Here is a 21,923-nt window from a genome sequence, read left to right on the forward strand (position 1 = left end):
CATTGGCCAACGAGACCTCCAAAGCCAGCGATGCCACAAAGCTGCCTCTTCTTATTTAGATGTGCTTTTATAGTTCCGATGTGAAATTGATGAGTTACGTTCACATTTTCTGAAAGGAATTTGATTGAACTTTTTTCCTTCTGTGTTCTAAAGAACTAATTAAAGATTAGAGTTTAGTACATTTCAGGGGAAAATTCGTGGATATCACTTTATCATCTATGTGTGTGAGTTCACTCTTATAATATTAAATAACCTGATACAACTGTGAAATGTGCAGAAAACACTTAGCTGGGGCTTTATTTTTTCTCCACAAAGAAAGTGAATATGTTATTTCCTACAGCAGTGTAGAGTAAGCAGTTATATTAATGCTATTTTTTTCAAAATTCAATTACTATCTTTTAAAAAAAAAAATACAGAAAATCCAATGCACATTCAGAATAAGGTATTTCACTTGTTATTAAAAAGGTTTACTTTGTGCTGTGCTTCCAAAAAAAGGATGAGTGATCTGATATTAAATTCTATGTGTTATTCAGATGTGCAGCTTTTAGAAATCCTTCATTACCTATGAAATTCTTTCTTATATAGAATTCTTTAGAATTGCTGAAAATTTCTTTTAAAAAAGATTGCACCTTGAATTTCATACTTTTAGTGACAGAAACTAAACTAAACTTGAATTTCATGAAAATTCCAAAATGTTAAAATAGTGATTATAAACTATCTACTTTCTTTTAGGTTCTGTTTATTGATCCTGCTCAAGAATATACCTTGGATTTTATAAAACTTGCTGAACTTTTCTATTATCATAAAATTCCTCTTAGGTAATTGTCAATTTATAACATTAAACAGCTAAAGGAAATCCAGTGATGTTCATGTTGTGCCATAGAGTATTGCACGGAGTATTCATGTGGAATTCAGAGCAGTGGTGGGTGGTCTTTAGCGCCTGACACAACATGGTTGTGCTGTGAAACATCATTTACCTTTATGGTAGACTCTGTTAGTCAAAGCTGCTTAGTAATCTCGTTAACCCTGTTCATTTCCTGAGAGAATGATCTGATCACTTTGGGTGCTTAAAGATGGATCCATTTCCCTGAGGTTGCGTTAAGAGTATACTTTCCCTTTATTTTTCTGGAAAAACATGGTCATTTGATAATATCACCACCAGAGAGAGTTTGACAGTTTGGAGGAATCCATTAGACAGACGGATGTTGGTGACTAGACATTACAAATCAAACCATTTCAAATATAATACTCCCTCTTCCCCCCCCCTATTAACACATTCTATCCATCTAGATGTTATAGGCTAGTAATGTTGGAAAATCGTGTTGGTTGTGATCCAAGGGGTAGTTGTGACATTCCTTATTCACCTTCTTTTCCCAGAATTGGTTTTGTGTTCATTGTTAACACGGATGATGAAGTTGATGGAGCAGATGACGTTGGCGTTGCTCTTTGGCGAGCTTTCAAGTATATTGCAGAAGAACGTGATGTATCACAAGCGTTTATTTCCATAGTACAAGTGAGTGCACTAGGTATAATTTCTTTAGACTGTACAGTGGGTTTTTCTGCATTATTACTGTAATTATCATTTATTATTTTAATCTTTCAAAGTTTATAAAAAACAATCATGGGGATTAATACAGATGATGAATTTGATTCTTGCAACTCCCAGTTGAAATACATAATGTTGTCCCCACTTTATAAATTAGGCAACTGACACTCTGCCAAAATAGATGAATTTGCTTGAGTTCCTCCAGCTGCTAATAGAATTTAAATTGTATATATAAGTTTAGAGGAAAACATACTCAGAGAAAATGATGAGTCAGGGAAGAATTCCTGAACCAGGTCTTGAAAAAATCATGAATAAAAAAGATTACTGCAAACTTAAATATTCTAAATGACAAGGTATGCAGACCCTTCCTAGAGAATTTCAAAGGAGAAGGAGATCACTTCATGACAGCAAATTAGGTGGAAATAGCAGGATGGGTACTGAATTTGACAAAGAGATTGTATAAAAAAAAGTTAGAAATTGGCAAGAACTTAAAGAACAATAAGAAATGGGAAGATTATCTCATAATTGAGGTTTTGAAACTATTATGGCCCATTGTGGAAACAGATGTATTGAAGAACTGTATTATTATTAAGAAAGTCAGACCATAGCTTAAAAACTAGCTTTTGGGGCTCCTGGGTGGCTCAGTCGGTTAAGCAACTGCCTTCGGCTCAGGTCATGATCCCAGGGTCCTGGGATCGAGTCCCCCATCGGGCTCCCTGCTCCGCGGGAAGCCTGCTTCTCCCTCTCCCACTCCCCCTGCTTGTGTTCCCTCTCTCTGTGTGTCTCTGTCAAATAAATTAATTTTTAAAAATCTTAAAAAAACAAACAAACTAGCTTTTGTTCATTTTAAAATTCATTGGTCTTTTCGCTTTCACCCACTATTATAACAAGGAATGGTTCTTCAAAGTGAGAGTGTGAAATTACAAAAGCCCTGTATACTCCCTGCCCTGCTTCCATAGCTCCTGGGAAAACCACTGAATACCTCATGAACTCAGTGTCCTGCCGCGCAGAAACTACCAGAGCCTCAGTGACTTGGGAATACACTTTGTTCTGTAAAATAGTGCTGTGGATTACGTGTCAATTTTGTATCTCAGGCTATTACTTTTATTAACTGATTGGTGTAAGAATTTATAAGAGACTTAGACTGACATAGCTTTTATTGAAGTCTGGCCACCTTATCGTGAAAGGATCAGTATGATAGTCAAAACTAAGAAACTTGAAGACCTTTTGAAATTCTCCTTACCTAAGTTATCTTAATTCTCTCTATTGACTCTCTATTCTGGAAGCGCTTTGTATCAGACATAAATTTGCATGTGAATTCATACTTCGCAATCACTGGCCTTTTGAATTATCTACTGTGATGTTCAGCATAATACTGTAATATCTTGGAAGACCAAATTATACTTGAAACCATAGGTTTCCATACAACGCAGCATGAAAAGTATTAAATATGTGCAATAGCCTACAAGTTGTACTAAGCAATTAGAGGAAAAAGAGGGAAAAATGTGTGAGGAAGGAATATTTATAGCATACTAGAATCCACCAGGGTCTGAAGTGTGCAAATGTTGGTGGTTATTCAGACTATGTATGCTTCAACCCTAAAATTTTTGTAACCCATAGAAAACCAAAACATGATTGAGCTAACATCCTATTGGGAATGTATTGTATTGTATCCTTCAGATGACTTAGCTTCACTAATTTAGAATAATTTGAGCAAAATCTAGTCTTTTACTAAAATATGTGAATTATAAAATCTCTTTAATATTTTTTCATTACTTTCAATGAGCAAATTATTTTATCTAAGTTAGGGAATTTGAAAATATGGTGTCAGGAGAAAGAAGAATGTAGAAGGTCAAAATTATATGAAAATTTTTGACATGTGATGGAGAATTATCATAGAGTAAGTACAGTATTTATATGGTAAAACAATCAGACTATGTATCTCAGCTCTTCAGAGTGGCTATGCAAATTTACTAATTTAATTTTCTCTTCCTACCTTGCAAGATTAAGATTTAAAAAAATGTTGGGTGCCTGGGTGGCTCAGTCATTAAGCATCTGCCTTCAGCTCAGGTCATGATGCCAGGGTCCTGGGATCGAGCCCCACTTCAGGCTCCCTGTTCAGCTGGGGGGGCCTGCTTCTCCCTCTCCATTCCCCCTGCTTGTGTTCCCTCTCTCGCTGTCTCTCTCTCTCTGTCAAATAAATAAATAAAATCTTTAAAAAAAAAAAGATTTAAAAAAATGTATGTCATGTACTTGATGAATATTTGTTGAATGCATGTTTGAGAATGCAGAAGTACTTTAAGCCTTCAACATTTGTTTATGATGGGGTAATTGACAACAGATGAACCATCTCACAGTAAGCAAGTATAAAACTGGACAAAATACATGAAAGAAGTCGGTTTTCAGAAGTTGAACAAGAGCTAACACAAACTATTATCCTTGCAAAAAGATTGAAATAAAAATATTCACAGGTAGAGATGGAGAGAATTCTTGCTGCGTCAAAAGAAATACTAAAGGAAATCCTTCAGGCTAAGAGGAAGCGACACCAGATGGTAACTCACATTCACAGGAAGAAATGAAATGGTAGCTGTAAATAAAATGTAAATATATGGGTACATACAAAAAAAAAAAAAAAAGAATATATTCTGTTGCACTTAAATTGCACAAGTTTGAAGAAAACAAATTTTAACATAGATATAATACATATGACAATAATTGTACAAAGGAACAGAGGATTAAAATAAATCTATTTTGGAACTTAAAATTCGATATTTTGTCAACATAAAGTTAGGATTAGGAGGGAGTAGATTGTAGTAAATTGGCACAACTGGATATCCACAAGCAAAATGATGAAACTGGATCCCTATCTTATACCATACACAAAGGTCAACTCAAAATGGATTAAAAAGTTGAAGATAAGACCTGAAACTGTTGCCTGAAAGAAAACAGGGGGTAAGCTCCTTGACATTGATCTTAGCGATGATTTTTTTTGGATTTGACAACAAAATCAAAGGCAACAAAAGCAAAAATAAACGAGATTTATATCAAAATAAAATGTGTCTGCACAGTAAAGGAAACCATCAATGCAACGAAATGGCAAATGTGGAACAGGAGAAAATATTTGCAAACTACCTATTCAGTAAGGAGTTAATGTCCAAAATACACAAGGAATACATATAACGCAATAGCAAAAAAAAAAAAAAGTAACCCAATTAAAAAATGGGCAATAGATCTGAATGGACATTTTTCCAAAGAAGACATACAGATGACCAGCAGGTATATGAGAAGGTACTCAACTTGATTAATCATCAGGGAAATGCAAATCAAAACCCACAGTGAGCTGTCACCTCACACCTGTAGGGGGTTGTGTTACCAGACAAATAAGATGACAAATGCTGGCATGATGCAGAGAAAAGGGAACCCTCTGAGAATATAACTGGTACAGCCATGATGGAAACAGTCTGGAGCTTCCTCAAGAAATTTAAAATAGGATGATAGTATGAACCAGCAACCCACTTCAGCTGTTTCCAAAGGAAAGGAAATAAATGAAATCAGTATCTCAAAGAGTTATCTGTACTCCCATGTTTGTTGCAGCATTATTCACAATCACCAAGGTATGGAAATGACTTTGTATCCATCAGTGGGTGGATGGACAAAGAAAATGTGTGGTATATATGTATACATACCTCAGAATATCATTCAGCCTTTAAAAAGAAGGAAATCCTGCCATTTGTGACAACATGGATGAACCTGGAAAGCATTAGGTGAAGTGAAATATATCAAAGAAAGATGAATACTGTATAATACCGTGTATGTGGAATCTAAAAAAGCTGAACCCTTAGAGAGTAGAAAAGTGATTGGTCCGGGGGTGGGCGAAATGGGGAAATGTTGGTCAGAGGTACAAACTTGCAATTATGAGAGGAATAAGTTGGGGCACCTGGGTGTCTCAGTCGTTAAGCGTCTGCCTTCGGCTCAGGTCATGATCCCTGGGTCCTGGGATCGAGCCCCACATTGAACTCCCTGCTCAGCGGGAAGCCTGCTTCTCCCTCTCCCACTCCCCCTGCTTGTGTTCCCTCTCTCACTGTGTCTCTCTCTGTCAAATAAATAAATAAAATCTTAAAAAAAAAAAAAAAAAAAGCAAGCTCTGGAGATCTCATGTACAGCATGGTGACTGTGGTTGATAATGCTGTACTGTATAATTGAAATTTGCTAAGAGTAGAATTTTAATGTTCTCACCAAAAAAGAAAGAAAAATATGTGTGAGGTGCTGTATATATTAGTTATTTCAATGGTGGGAGTCCCCTCACGTGGTGTGCATTTATCAAGCCATCATGTTGTACACTTTAAATGTATTGCTGTGTTATTTGTCAGTTATGCCTTAATGAAGCTAAAAAAGGGAAAAATAAATAAAATTTATATGAAGAAGTAAATATCCCAGGTTGCTATTTTTGCTTACCAAGTTATATAACAGTTTTGAAATTTGTAAAATGTATAAGAAGATTGAATCATTATATATCTAAGTGGCTTATGCTAGACATTCTAGCTGCCTGAGATAGCTTAAGAATATCTACTATTTGAAAATGACTAATTTGTAAGATGACTAATATCAGTAACTTTTCATATATAATTTTTGCCTTATTCAAAATCACGTTTTTTCTAATCCTTATTTTTTACAGAAGGCTAAAATTTTTGCTTTTTGTTTTTTTAGTTACTAAGATCATAGCATGCTCGGCTTGATTATGAGGAGGAAACTTGCCTATAAATTGAGAAGCTTGTAAAATTAAACTGTGGGACCTAATTATAGGACTGAGGCTTTTCTTCAAGGAATAGGTCACTAGGTTTACAGTGAGAAAAGGAAAAGGTTATCATGAGGAATAGTGTGGGGCTTCCGTCAGGCCGCATATGAGGACTGTCTCTGGCAATAATGACTTAAGTGAATTGGGACTCAACATTTTTTTTTCAAGACTTAATTGACATTTGCGAGAGAGAGAGAGAGTGTGTGTGTGCGTGCGTGAGCACAAGCAGAGGGAGAGGGAGAAGCAGGCTCCCCGCTGAGCAGGGAGTCCCCCTTGGGGCTCAATCCCAGGACCTTGGGATCATGACCTGAGCCAGAGGCAGACATTTAACAAACTGAGCTACCCAGGCGTCTTCAAAATAACATTCTTAACTGATGCAGGTTTCCCCCGCTTCTGAGTAGAGCATTCCTATGAAACCTCTGTAATAAGCCCAAATGGTGTAAAACAGCAGTAATCATCAGTTGATATGGAAAAATTTTTTAGCATTTTCCAGAACCAAAAAATAACCTCTTTTAGGCTTTTCTGACACCTTAGGACACATCTTGCTAATGATATGCACAGAATAAATTGAAAGAAAGCACAGATGTTCACAGACATGGTTCAAGCTCTGGATCCCGAGTTGTAGTTCCTGGGGAAGGAGCATGGCGGGGCCAATCACACTGCAAAACAAACACTAAATGTTATTTTCACCTTCTACCATTTTTCATAAAAATGAAAATCCTCTTTGGATTTCTTTTGGTTAGTGAAAACAGATACTGATGTCACTCTCTTAAAAGAAAAGTAGCCTAACATGATCTTTTGAGAAGTGAGAGACACCTGTATATCAAAATGGTACTTGATGGTGTTTGTAAGTACAAGTTTCTTCTGCTTGGGAAGTTTTCCCCCAGAATGCCTTAATGCTAACTCAGTGTTCATATTTATGTCTCAGCTGAGTCATCTGCTCGGAGATGCCTTCTCTCTCGATGCAGAGCTGTCCCTTACCCCATGCCTAGCAGAGAGCCTGGGGCATAGTAGAGGGTCTATAATGAGGGAGAAATGAAGCAAGAAAATAAAGGAGCTACAGTTTACATCATGCCACTGTGCTTACAACATCTGAGCAGGGGGGAAGAATGGAGGTACAGAGGAAACCTAGTTAAGGTCTTTACTGGAGACCAATCAGGAATGAAAATAAAGCCTTTCTGAAATAAGCCATTTAAAATATTTTATATAGGGGTGCCTGGGTGGCTCAGTCGGTTGGGTGTCTGCCTTTGGTTCAGGTCATGATCCCGGGGTCCTGGGATTAGGCTCCATGTCTGTCCGGCTCCCTGCTCAGCGAGGAGCCTGCTTCTCCCTCTGCCTGCTACGCCCCCCGCTTGTGCTCTCTGTCACTATCTCTGTCTCTCTCTCTCTCTCAAATAAATAAATAAAATCTTTTAAAAATATATTTTATATATACCTTTTTAAATGAAGGGAGCCGGGACACCTGGGTGGCTCAGATGGTTAAGCATCTGCCTTCAGCTCAGGTCATGATCCCAGGGTACTGGGATCGAGCCCTACATTGGAGACTCTGCTCATCAGGTAACCTGCTTTTCCCTCTCCCTCTGCCACTCTCCCCTGCTCGTGCTCTCTCTTTCTCTCTCAAGTGAATAAATAAAATCTTAAAAAAAAGAAAAAGGGAGCTATTATTTTGCCGGGAATCACAGTGTCTAGTTTGATCAAAATGGACCATAACATAAATTTGTTCTGGTATTTTGAAAGCTATAGAATATTCACAAAACTATTTCTATTTGGAGATGATATATTGTGTGGTTAAAATGATTTATCTGTGTGGGTGGGGGATGTGTGTATATATGTACATATGTGGTATACTTAGAACTTACAAAGTATAAAGTATATTTTATATAAATCTGTCTGCATGCTCAGGGAAAGAAAGAAAACTAATTGCCATAAGATGAAAATTAATTATAAGATCTTTATTTCTATAGATGTACCGAAAAGCGAAGAATGACAATATGCTCACTGTAGACAATGTGAAGAGTGTTCTCCTAAATCTATTTCCAGATGCTAATATTTGGGATATTTTGGGAATTCATTCTAAATATGACAGTGACAGAAAGGTAAGTTGAAATGCAAATTTTCAAAAATATGATCCAAGAAATTTTCACTATAATCTCATGAATGAATGATCTCAATATAGTTAACTCATGATTTGGGTTTTAGACCCTCAGAAAGAAGGGAAGTTTAACACCTCTGAATGATGCAAGTTGTATACGAGTACTCAAATTGCCATTGTTAACCTTTTGAAAAGTATGAGAGACGAGAATTGTCAGGATTTATAGGATAGGAAACTTGAATGTAGAAATTTTTTTTCTTTTTTTTTAATTTGAGACAGAGCACAAGTGGGGAGGAGGGTCAGAGGGAGAGGGAGAAGCAGGCTCCACGCTGAGCAGGGAGCCCGATGTGGGGCTCAATCCCAGGACCCCAAGATCATGACCTGAGCCAAAGGCAGACGCTTAACCTACAGAGCCACCCAGGTGCCCTGAATGTAGAATTTTAAAGAATGTAATTTGTACTTTCTTAGGAAGAAATGGAAAGCTGGCTTTTTAGATAAATGCTAGGACAAGAACCAAACTTGGGAAGATGGAGCATCACTGGGGCTGAATTTCTCATGCCCATACAGATTTCAAGTGTTTTAGATGGGTTCTTGCATTTTATAAGAGTTTTTAGACCACAGATCTGGTCCTGTCTCCATGCTAACCATTGAAGGTCAGAATCATTGGCTTTGTAACGTCCCACCTGACTCAGCCCCTGTTTAACTCCTTAGTCTCACCTCTCATGACTCTTTCCTTGCTCTTCTGTTCTTGCGCAGGCAGACTAGTTCAGGTTCCCGAATGGGTTCCTACTTCTCACCAGAGGGCCTTCATGTGCTTGTTCCCACCATTGGTTCGTGCAGCCTGCCTCCCTTCTCTTCTAGCCTGTGTGTGCTTCTCTGTGGCTCTTGGTTTTAATGTTACTTTGGGGGGAAAGTAACACTTTGGGAGGAACTTCTGGGAAGCCTTTTCTAACCCTCCACCTGAGATTAAGTTGCTCATGCTAGCACCACATGCTAATACTGCACACTCCTGCATAATGCTGGTTATAGTGGGCTGTTCATCACCTGCCTTCTCCCTGGACTGAATCTTCCCTGGCAGCAGGGATCATGTCTCCTGCTGGGTCTTGCAGGCCCAGTGCCCAGCGACTGGAATATAGTGTGTCGTCAGTAAACATCTCCTGAATGACGTGACTGAGGAGGCAGGGCCATCTGAGAACGAGGGTTATGTTGTAGGGTGGAACTTCACAAGAGCAGTGAGGTTTTAGAAATTGCTGCTCTGGGGGCTAGGAAAGGCGGCATGGTGAAGCCATGTATAAAAATGGCTATGATGCCGAATTCCTGCTGGAGTTGCCTACCATAAATTTACAGGAGCATCAGTCTCTTTCTTTTTAAAGAAAGTCCAAAATACCAGGCATATGAATGGAGGAAGGTAGCTAGATAAAGTGCTGTGAGGCTGAAACGTTAGGAGCTGGATGTGGTATTGGCATAAGAGGCTCAGAGCCTGTGAGGAGACCTCTGGGGCATGTGTAGGCTGCTTGGAAACGGAAGCGAAGCCGCGAAGCCAGGAAGCCAGAGGTCTGGGGGTCCCAGTGCAATTGAAAAGCCAGTGTGGTAGGAATTAGGGATTGTTTTTAGTTCTGTTAGAATGGTTTTCCAAATGATAATTTCTAAACTGAGAATGAGTTTCATTGCTATTTTTCATTACAATATTTTCATATAATGAAAAACAAAACTAAAAAGCAACCAAGATGAACTTTCTTTTGGGGCCAAAGTTGCATGGAGGCATCTCTTATAATAAAATGATCACGGACTAAGGAAATTTAGAAAAAATTATTTTTTATAAGTACTCTTCAGGTACTCTTATGGGGAGAAGGAACACAAATTTCCTGTAGTGATTATATAAACTCATGGAATAGAAAAGCAGTGAGTTTTTATATATTAAGGATCCTACTTGCACAGGTTGAAAGCAAAAGGTTGCACCGTTCGGGTTTTAATATCAGCTGAAGTAATTACCTGGAAGTAATTCCATACTTAGACCTTACATGCTGTGCTTTTCTTTCTCTTTCTTCTTTTTTAATAGAAGTGGGCTCTTCTCTGCTTGCTACTCACTGGTAGAGCACAGTTTCTATTCAGACCTTACCTTCCTTAGGGACTGACACTTGTGCAAGAATCATATCTATTAAGCATGACTGATAGATGCATAATGGTGATACTAAGAACCACTTCTTATGCGAGAGTAAAAATTTTTTTCTGATTGATTTGCCCTCTTTTAAAATGAGTCTGATACTACTTACTGATTTTTTACTAAGTTGTGTATGCTTTGTTTCTTAAGAACCCTTCTCTGGTTCAAATCAGTTATATATTTAAAGCCTTTTATAACACCTGTGTACCTGAGGCTGTTAAGTGCATTAAAATAAAATACGTTCCTAAGAACAGCTGGTAAGAAATATTCAAGCTGTTTATTTCAGTGCAATATATTGATTAAAAAGTTTAAAATATTATTCATAATCTAACTTGTATGTGGAAAGAAATGGATTCATTTACTTGTGTTTGTTGTAGGTAAATAGTAATATCTGCTGTTATACAAGTGAATTTGAGATATTACGCAGCCAAAACATGATACTTATTATCAGATGCCATAAAAATGTCGTCTGAATAAACACCATATTACCCTCAAATATTGGAATTCACAACCCAATAGTATCGTTTCCCATTAATTGCCTTTCTTGCCTTTCATACTATATGTGGATATAAATGTCATTTCCAACTGGACTATACTTCAAGAAAAGGAATCCTATTCTTTTGTATTCCTCCAGTTTTGTATTTGCAAGTCCTAAGTTTTAGATATATTTGCTGAGTTCCTGTTATAGTAACTGGGGCTTGAGCTCTCTTCTACCTCCCTGCCTTCACTTGGTCTCTCCAAGTCCAGGGGCATTACTTAAAATATTTAAAAACTGTTGTGGCTTCAAGAGCAGCCAGTCAGAGAGTCAACCGGAAGCAGATCCCAGAGCTGGAGTGGAGTCTTTAGGCCCTTGTGCTGACGGTCACCCTGTAGTGGCTGAATTGTGTTGACCTTGAGGGTCTGGGAAAGAGGTCAAAGTGCTTCTCATGGGCGATCACCGTCCCAGGACAGCAGCTATTTACCAACTGGTACAGATATATTTCAATACGTCAAGAAGTGGTCAAGCCTGTCCAGTGCAAACCAGCTGATTATCAGGTCTGTTTTTAACACATTTTGGTTAAGTGAATATTTAGTGTGTGTGACTTTTTAAATATTCCTTGCTTAGTAAATCAAATACTATGATTGTCTTTCCATTTTTTAGCAACTTGTTTTTTTTAACTTTAAAAATTACTTCATTTTTTTTTTTACCCATTTTCCATAGTATTCTTCTTTATTGCAAATGTATCCAGATAGTAGATAGGACAGATAACCTATCCAGAAATTTTCTTACAAATAAACACAGCAATTAACAAACAAGCACCTTCTTCACTCACACCAGCCCCTAGAATGCCCTTCCGTAGCCATGCCCACTCTTTCTCTAAAGTGAACTGGTCATGCTTTGGACCTGAATGAATACAGCTTCCTTCCTTTCTGGGTCTGCCGTTGCCACTTCATTTTACAGGTCTCTGCTTTATCTCTGGTTTTGTGAGTACTATACCTTTCCTATTTATGATTTATTTCTGATTTTATTCCTCTCCCAGGTAAACATGCATGATAGAAAAAATATTTTAACTCTTTTATGGTTAAAAATCTTATGCTACATTTCCATCTTACTGGTAGTTGGACTGGATGATCCTTTTTCTTCCAAGTTTTGGAGGCTGTCTTACTGTCTCCTATCTCCTAGTAGGCTACGGAGACCAGTGTTACCATTCTGATTTTAATTCCTTTGTCTTTCTGCTTTATTTAGTTATGTATCTGTCCAGTTTGAAAGCTTTCTCCCTGGTGTTTGGAAATTTCATGACGGTATGTCTTTGTATTGATCCTCTTTCAATCAGTGTATTGGGCATTTGGTGAGGTCCTTCTACTGGAGATTTGTGTCCATCAGTTCTGGGAATTTCTTTATTTCTCTAATGTTTTCCTTCGTTTTTTTTCTGTCCTTTCTGAATCTTCTCAGTTGAGTCTCTGTTTGCTTTTTCTTCTTTTTGTATTCCTTTGTCCTTTTCATTCAATTTTTTAAAATTCTCTGGAGATCTTTCTTCTATCCTATTCCTGTTTTATAACATTCAGTTTTTCTTTCATGGACACAATATTTTTTTTTTATCTAAGAGTGTTAATTTTGTGATGTGTTCTCCCTGCATTACCTCTGCCCTCTACAGCTTCCCTTTTTTCATTCGTTTTGATTTCTCTCTTTTGTGTTTGAAGCATTTGTCAAATGTCTTATGATATCCGGTTATCTTTCCACACGTAAGTATGAAACCCTAAAAAGCTGATGACAAATACAAAGTTCTTATGAGTTGGTGAGCCTCACTCGGGGAGCTGAGCTGACTTTCTCGATTAAAGCAGATTCTTCAAATAAGAATTCTTTAGTTTGCTCTTAGAAGGAGTACATGTGGCAGACGAGAGGGTGGAGAGGGTGCACGTGTCGAAGGTGAGGGCACAGGATATGTGCGGGAACGGATGTGGTCACCGCCTGGGTGTGAAGGATGGGCACTCTCCTTTAATCTCCAGCCTGGTCTCCATCCCCTTTCTCTGCCTGCTGTCACCCAGGCTAGCCTTTGTGATTCAGTTTCTGCAGAGAATAAGAAAAGCAGGACACTGTGGCTTTGCAGCATTGAGAGACAGGCCTTGAGAGGCAACTACCCTGTGTGCAGACTCTCGGCCATTTGGGCACTCTGCTCTCGTCCTCCCTCTGGGGCACTGAGTGTCTCCAGGGATGCCGAAAAATGTTCATGTTCTCTTCTGTCTAAACAGATGTGACTTCGCTTTTTACTTTGCTTACCTGCTTTTTATCTTTTCTCCTGTTTTTTCTTGACCCTTGTGGGCTCATATTTTCTATTATTATATTCTCACTTCAGTGAAATGTGTGAGGAGAGGAGAGATGAGCATGTATGTGGATAAATCTACCATATTTAATCAGAAACCCACTTTTACTCTTAAAGAGTTAATAGTGAAATGAGTATTTTTGTGGTGTTACTATTTTAAGGTGTCATTGTCTACTAAAGTTAGAAATGTTAAGGATTTTTGTAAAGATTGAGGACACTGAACACTCCTCAGAAATATTAAGTTCCGTTTTTTTTAGTGTGTGAGTACACGCTTCCCCTTACAGCTCCCGTTTTACTGCTCTCCTTCCCTGCGGCTGTCCTATAACGATGATCTGCAGTTTCAGTGTCCTGTTGGCCCATTTTCCCCAAATCTGTCCAACCTCTAATTTAAGCCAGACTCTGTGTTACTTGAGAGCCCTTCAGTCATGCTTAGTCTCCCCCGCTCCCTGCCCCTCCCAAACATTATTCTAGACATTCATCAGTCCCCTAAGCCCCTTTTCCACCTTGCTCTCCAGGCCTAGAAAATCATTCTTACTCCTCCATCACAAAGAAAAGAAACAAGTTTAGGCCTTCATTCTCTAAACTCATGTTCCTGTAATTTTCTCTCTTCATCTAAACTTTATCTGCCCTTTCAGGAGATATTTATTGAGTACTTATAATGTTCTAAGCACAGTAGGTAAAAGAATAGAGCAAATTTTAGCAAAACAAAATAAAAATGTAATAGAACAGAGAGACAAATTCAAAGAAATGAAAATAAGAATAAATGGTAAACAAGTAGAGACTCAATCCAGAAGACTGAGGAAGAACAGAGAAAACATCAGGAAGGAAAGCATCAGAGAAATAACACAATGAAATCCCCGAGACTGATGGACACAAGTATTGGCTGGAAGGGGCCCACCAGACACATAGCACATAGAATGAGGGGAGAAGTGCTCTGAGGGTGGACATGAAGAATTCGTCTCTGAGTCCTGAGGTAGGAGGAAGAGCCGGATGCAAGAAAACAAAGTGACAGGAGATTAACCTCCCAGAGAAAAATGTCAGGAGGTCCTGTGTCGTGAAGAAGTACGGAGAAGCTGGTGTTGCCGCCGTATGGATAGCAGCCAGGTGTTGTGTTTGTGTCGTGGAGGGAAGTTCACAGGGTGAGCTGGAGAAGTAGGGGCCGGCTTGCACAGTGAACAATATTAAATTGAACTCAGAACAGTGAAACACCTTGGCAACAGTAAAAAATCTGAGAAGATATTAAGCAATGAAGAAACTGCGACCTGCTTTATTTTGAAAGGGCATTGTCCATTATTTTGAAGCGATTGTTGGAGGGTAAAAGTGTATGGGGTTGTCTGTAGCTCAGAAGAGGGAAGGCGACTGGAACTGCCCTGCGGCTCTTAGAAATGGCAAGAAAGACCATGAAATCCAAGAGTGTGCGGGCACCGTGTATGTGTTTCTTGTGTCCCCGAATGCTGCCGGAAGTTCCCTTTGGGTCCTGTCACTGCCACCAGATCTGTTCAATAACAAAAATTCAACCCAGTAAGTTTTAAAGATCTAACTGGCTTTTTAAAATGATTCATGACTAGGACTGCATCCCGTCTAGCAAATAGAGGGATGATCTGAGGAGTTAAACCAAGTGGAAGGTTTTATAGGAGGGTGGGGCAGGAATGTTATTAGCAAAAGACAAACCATAAGAGACTCTTAGTCTCAGGAAACAAACTGAGGGTTGCTGGAGTGGAGGGGGGTGGGAGGGATGGGGTGGCTGGGTGATGGACATTGGGGAGGGTAAGTACTATGGTGAGTGCTGTGAATTATGTAAGATGAATGAATCACAGACCTGTACCCCTGAAACAAATAATACATTATATGTTAATAAAATAAATTAAAAAAAAAAAAAGGATTGTTTCGGGCAAGGTGGCTTTCCTTTAGGGGCAAAGCAAGGGTCTTACCAGGCAGACTACCTCATCTATCTTTGGGGGATGGAGAGGGCCCATGTGGCGGACTCATTGGTACTGATCTGATGGGAAAATTCCTGACTAATGGGTTAAGATTACATTTCTGAGGGAGACTGAAGCTGCAGTTAGATTGGGTATTAAGCCCCTGTTTAGGAACTCAGTCTGGCAGGGCTAAAATTATAAAATTCAGTGTCATTGGCTTATTTGTGGTATTTGTTGTAATTAAAGCTTTTGGAATGGACAGGTTGCCTAATTAGAAATCACAGAGTAAATCAAAAGAGGGCCTATATTTCTAGCAGAGACCTCTTTCTTGGGTCCATACCCATGTATGCAGCTACCTGGGGCTTGCCCATAAGCATCTTAAAAGAATCCGAAACCAAGCCCATCATCTTCCTTGGGACCCCAAACATTTTTTTCTTCTTTATGCCCTATCCTAGAGGGTAGCATCGTCATTCACCCTGGCTACCGATGCTAGAAGTCTCATCGTCATCCTAACCTACTGCTTCTCTCATACCATCCCAAACAATAATACGTTGTTAGGTTCTGTCCATCCTGCCAGCTGAATGTTTCAGAAACTTGCTCATTCTCCCCTTGCGCATTACCATGAATTTCTGTTTGGCTCTTGCTTTTTCTTTCCCACACTAGTGCGGGAGTCCCTGACCAACATTCCCAGGGCACGCTCTCCCATGCCCTTCTTTCTCACCATTGCCACTGTGGTCTTTTTTTAAATATGCAAATCTGATCATATTACTTATCATTATTTACCCTCTTTCTAATGGAACTGACCATGCCCTCCTTGGTAGCCCTGGATGCTATGTTCACACTTGTTTTTAATGTACCCATCTACATTAAAGGATAGAATTTGCATTTTATTTATATGCATTCATAAGCCTAATATACCATAAGTGCCCAATAATTGCAGAGATAATAGTGATTAAGGGTTCAGACTCTTGGTCAGAGAGCTGTAAGTACAAATTTTGTTTCTAAAATGCAGTAGCAACACAAGGAAAAAAACAGGTGTTGGTGGGGATGCAGAGAAAGGGGAACCCTCTTACAATGTTGGAGGGAATGCAAGCTGGTGCAGCCACTCTGGAAAACTGTATGGAGGTTCCTCAAAAAGTTAAAAATAGAACTACCCTACGCCCAGCAATTACACTACTAGGTATTTACCCAAAGGATACCAAAATACTGATTGGAAGGGATACATGCACCCCGATTTTTATAGCAGTTTTATCAACAATAGCCATATTATGGAAAGAGCCCAAATGTTCATCGACTGAAGATGTGGTATATATATATATATATATATATATATGTACAATGGAATATTACTCAGCCATAAAAAAGAATGACATCTTGCATTTGCAACGATGTGGATGGAGCTAGAGCAATTATGCTAAGTGAAATAAGTCAGAGAAAGACAAATGCCATATGATTTCACTCACATGTGGAATTTAAGAAACAAAACAGATGAACATGGAGGGGGTAGAAAAGAGGCAAACCAGGAAACAGACTCTCAACAGAACAAACTGAGAGTTGCTGGAGAGGAGGTGGGCGGGGGGATGGGTTAACTGGGTGATGGGCTTTAAGGAGGGCACTTGTGATGAGCACTGGGTGTTGTATGTAAGTGACGAATCACTAAATTCTACACCAGAAACTAATATTACAGTTAACTGTTATCTAACCAGAATTTAAGTAAAAACATGAAAAATTAAAAAAAATTTTTCAAATAAAATGCAGTAGCTGGGTGGTGCTGGAGGTCATATGTCATCATCTGTGAAATGGATGTGATGGTAGTACTTAGCTTCACAGAGTAATTTTGAGAATGTTGGCAATAATAATTATAATAATACATAGTTTTGAATAGCAAATGAATTGTTTAGTCACACTTTATCACTCACAAGATAAAATCCAGATGTTGAGCACCTTCAGGATCTGGTCTCTGCCCCTGTATCTGACCACACCCACATATGTAACTCTGTCCACTGTAGACACAGAAAATTACTGGCCATTGCCTAAAGATGCTGTATTCTCTCCTCCCCTCCATTCCTTGCTATGCTGTCTCGCTTCCCATGGAATATCTTTTTCCACTTTATCTTCCTGGCAAATGTTTACTCATCCTTTAAGACTTTCCATGCCACTCCTTCCCAGAGGCTTCTTTGACCCCTTCCTCTCCTTACTCAAGCTTGGCTAGATGTTTCTTTCTGGCTCCCAGAGAAGCGCGTGTATACATCTATTTTGTGTCTGTGTGAATCGCTTGAGGGCAGACTTTCAGCTCTGTATTCACAGTGTGTAGCCTCGTGCCGATGGCATGAATTCAGCAGATGTTTATTAAACAAATGAATGCAGGGATGAATGACTCTCTGATACAGGTAAATGGTGTTTTGGTTTTGTTTTTTTTTTTTTAAATGTTACACTCTATACAAGGGTCAGCAAATCCTGCCCGCCCACTGCCTGCCTTTACATACACAGTTTTCTTGGGACCTAGCGGTGGGTATGCATCCAGGTGTTGGGTATCACAGCTGGATGGCAGCATCAGAACTGTGTCGTTGAGACAGAGTTTGGATGGCCCACAAAGTCTGAAATGGGTACTAGCTGGCCCTTTACAGAAAAAGCTACCTGATTCTTGCTTTATGTGGGTAAATTACTTTCCTTTAAAAAATGTTTGGAAAGGACAAGTGAAATCAGCAAAGTTCACATTTTTCTCTATGGCGTATAAAAATGTGGCAGTTTCCGTCCCTTGTTTTTCTTATGCATTTCTTTTCCAGACAGCCATATTCAGTTTAACTCTCTGGCATTTTTGAACTAAATAGGAAGGAGCAAGGTTTTATAAGATGACTGGTCTGGGTCCTTTGCCTCAAGCCCTTTATAATGGAGAACCCTTTAAGCTCGAACAGCAGAATACTGAAGAGCTGGAAACAAGTGTTCTTCACAGAATGATGGATGCAACCATAAATTTACAGAAGGAAGTTTTCATGGTAGGTAAGCATTTATGAGAAAATACATGATAAATGATGTTTAAAAATGATTTTTTGTATTAAAACGTCTTTTCATGGCAAAAATTCCCATCCTGATCACTTAGTAGTTTCTTTAAAAGTAGTAATTAGTTAATTAAGTTTACCTGTGCATAATTGAATCAACTGCTTTATTGGAAAGAAAATTCAAATTTTTACAGGCAAATTTGTTGTAAAATTTATTGTATGAATCCTAATTGCCTACATTATTTATTTATTATTTTAGATGAAGTAGTTAAGTGTATTCTGTGCAAAACTTTAAAATATATACATATAAATTGCCTAGATTACCTAAGTAATATTTTTGTTGTTGTAGGGCACATTAAATGATCGAACAAATGTAATTGATTTCCTTATGGAAAAGAATAATGTTGTACCCCGTTTAAATCCTTTGATTTTGCACACAAAATGGCAGTACCTTAATTTAATACCCACATCAGGTAAAATAATCCTTCCATATACTTTCTACAAATGTTTATTGAGTTGTGAATGTTTTATTAATTGGTTATTTAACATTTAATATGAAAATTTTCAGTAACTGCTGATGTTGAAGATTTCTCTACGTTCTTTTTCTTGGATTCACAAGATAAGAGTGCTGTAATAGCAGAGAACATGTATTATTTAACCCAAGAAGGTAATAAGCATATTTGATTTTCCTGACTTTATTCCTAAAGTAGCAAAATTTGTAATTTTAGTAAGGTGGTTACATAATGAATTTGTATGTTGCTATTTGACTAGGGGTCTGGTTTTCGAGGGAGTCTGTAGTTTGTTAGGATATAAGCATTGTGCTGAGAAACTGCCTTTGACCCTACTGGATCATACATGCACAGGAGTTCATCTTGGTTTTTTGCCTTTTCTCAAAGCAAGCTCTTCCATTTTTCACCTTTTTAGAAAGTGGTAAAACCCTTTCAGGACTGTGCTAACTGACACTTTATACTGCATGAATAAGAGTATAAATCCCAGATCAGAGGAGAGTAGTTCCACACTCTGATTAAACAACATCTGGATTTTTTGCGTATGTTGAGGATTATAACAAAGGAGGGGAGACCGATACAGGAAGGTACTTGGAAATACGGATTTATCCTGGACAGGGGAGTCTGCAGTGGGTCCGTCCGCATGTTTATTAGAGGACAGTGACTTATTCAGATAGACAAAGGTAGAGTTTGGTTGGTTTTGTTTCGTTTTGTTTTGTTTGACCATCTTTGCTCTAGAGAGAAAAATGAGAGCCGATACACGTAAGATAAGAGAAGGCAGCTTTTTATCTCGGGGTATAAAGCAGTCATCTAACAATGAGAGTGATCTCAAGATAGGATGAACTGTGTAGTAAGGGGTATATTTTTATATATGAGAGTTTTAAGCAGAGGCCACACAGCCAGTTTTTTAGAATGCTGTGGGGTCAAGTGTGGACCAGATCGCCACAGAATCATTTTCTAACAGATCCTTGATTTTATGTTCATAAAGTGGTCTGTCTCCAAGAAATCCAACAAATAATAAAATATAATGCAGTTCTGTGTTATGGCAGAGTAAGGTCCTGACTATGTTTAGTGAAGAGAAAAGGAAACAAACAGGGAATAAAAATAGGAGAAATCTATTTATCAGGTTCTGGGATGTATTTCGAAAATTGTCTCTCAGAGTAAGTTAGCCTATAATTAATGCCCTTTGTTAAATCTCTAACAATTTAAAAGAATATTAACTGAGAAACACCTACTTTCCTCTTTCTTGCAATTATGTAAATGTGTAAAGAAATAATGGTTGTGAGAAATTTACTTAGCACTTCTGAAATATTTCTCAATTTACTATGATGGTAAAAGTGCTGGTGTTAAGAAGGCATTAAAATTCTTTACTTTTCTTTGAAAAGAACGTACCACTACTGCCTTACTCTTAAGTTGCTTCAATGTGGACTCAATGTTAACCTTCTTTTTGTTACAGTTTTTATATAATATTGTATAGATATTCCTGAGTATGGTAGTAACTGTAGCCTCACTTCTATTCAGGAGTAAGTTTTTGGTATAGCAGATTTTTTGCACTTGTTTTAAGTAGGTCATGTGATCAGAGGGACTAATTTTTCTATAGGTTTTAATGATGGCTAGAAAAGTATTATTTCAGATGACAGATGCTGAGCCTAGGTGAAATTAAACCCATTTAACTGACTTCAGAATTAAAAATTGTTTCTCTTTGTGGCTTCCAAATTTTCAAATTTTTCTGAAGAAAATAACTGTATTGCTGTTGATGGCACAAGATGATGTAGATTAGACCAAGTTAATGATAGCCAGACGTTTTGAAGTAAATGAATTGTAAGCTAATAAAATATTGCTGTTTTAATATCTACTGATAAGCTTTATTGTATCTAGTTTTACATATAGTGGGGTATAAGTATCAGTTTAAAAAGAATGTAGCTGTAGCTGGAAGATAGTTTTGCTTGCCAACACTGAAAACATAATAAGCATAATGTAATTTTTGTCTACTAATAAAAGTATTCCACAGATATGTCCCATAGGGACTATTCTTTCTTTTTGGCATCTGAGTTTCTATAAACTTATAGAACACTCTTCTAGTATTTTTATATGCATGTCAGTGTATGTGCATGTGTGCATAATCTTTAACAATATTTGCGTATTTTTAAAAAATTAAGTTTAATATTTTAATACTTTTTAATGTATGTTGTTAACTAGAAATGTTCCCTGCTTTTAGCTTGATTTTTAAAAGAGGTAGTTTGGGGGCACCTGGGTGGCTCAGTTGTTAAGTGTCTGCCTTCGCCTCAGGTCATGATCCCAGGGTCCTGGGATCGAGCCCCGCATAGGGCTCCCTGCTCCGCGGGGAGCCTGCTTCTCCCTCTCCCACTCCCCCTGTTTGTGTTCCCTCTCTCTCGCTGTGCCTCTCTGTCAAAAAAATAAAATCTTTAAAAAAAATAAAAATAAAAATAAATAAAAGAGGTAGTTGACTAAACTATTTGAAACTTTCAGAGGATGATGTAATTTCTTCAGTTACTCTCTGGATTATTGCTGATTTTGACAAACCATCTGGGCGAAAACTACTGTTTAATGCATTAAAATTCATGGTGAGTATTTAGATATTCTTACTATAAAAATTTTAATTTTTTGTTAATTCTGAGAAAGCCAAATGAAGAACATGCATTAAATCTTTATTCCCCTCCATATTAACATTTTAAGTACCTCAAGTTGTTGCTAAGGAAACTTAAGAGGAACTCCCCCTCAAAATTCCTATGTTCAAATCTAATCTGCAGTGTGATGGTATTTGGAAGTGGGACCTTGAGGAGGTAATTAGGTCATGAGGTAAAGCCCTAATGAATGGGATTAGCGCTCTTGTAAGAAGAGGTCAGAGAGCCTTGCTCACTCTCTTTCCATCTTGTATAGATACAAGGACAAATCATTAGTCTGTAACCCGGAAGAGGGTCCTCACCAGAACCTGACCAGGCTAGCACCTGATCTCAGGTTTCCAGTCTCCAGAACTGTAGGAAATAAATTTCAGTTCCGTTGTTGCCACCCTGTTTGTGGTTACTTTGTTGTAGCAGCCAAAACTAAGATTTAGCAATTATAAAAAGGCTATTAAATCAGAG

General features: G+C 38.1%; 1 protein-coding gene across 1 annotated transcript in view; it reads left to right on the top strand.

The window, feature by feature from the left end:
• Positions 1–21,923, top strand: part of UGGT2 (UDP-glucose glycoprotein glucosyltransferase 2) — a 178,811-nt gene that overhangs the window by 85,546 nt on the left and 71,342 nt on the right. The window contains exons 14-20 of the mRNA XM_021695965.1: positions 733–818; positions 1,378–1,513; positions 8,306–8,437; positions 18,146–18,310; positions 18,663–18,786; positions 18,882–18,980; positions 21,310–21,404. Of these exons, the coding sequence (XP_021551640.1) occupies positions 733–818; positions 1,378–1,513; positions 8,306–8,437; positions 18,146–18,310; positions 18,663–18,786; positions 18,882–18,980; positions 21,310–21,404 (837 nt within the window). The remainder of the gene's footprint in view (positions 1–732; positions 819–1,377; positions 1,514–8,305; positions 8,438–18,145; positions 18,311–18,662; positions 18,787–18,881; positions 18,981–21,309; positions 21,405–21,923) is intronic.

This window comes from Neomonachus schauinslandi, chromosome 3 (assembly GCF_002201575.2).
Source record: "Neomonachus schauinslandi chromosome 3, ASM220157v2, whole genome shotgun sequence".
Classification (NCBI taxonomy): Eukaryota; Metazoa; Chordata; class Mammalia; order Carnivora; family Phocidae; genus Neomonachus; species Neomonachus schauinslandi.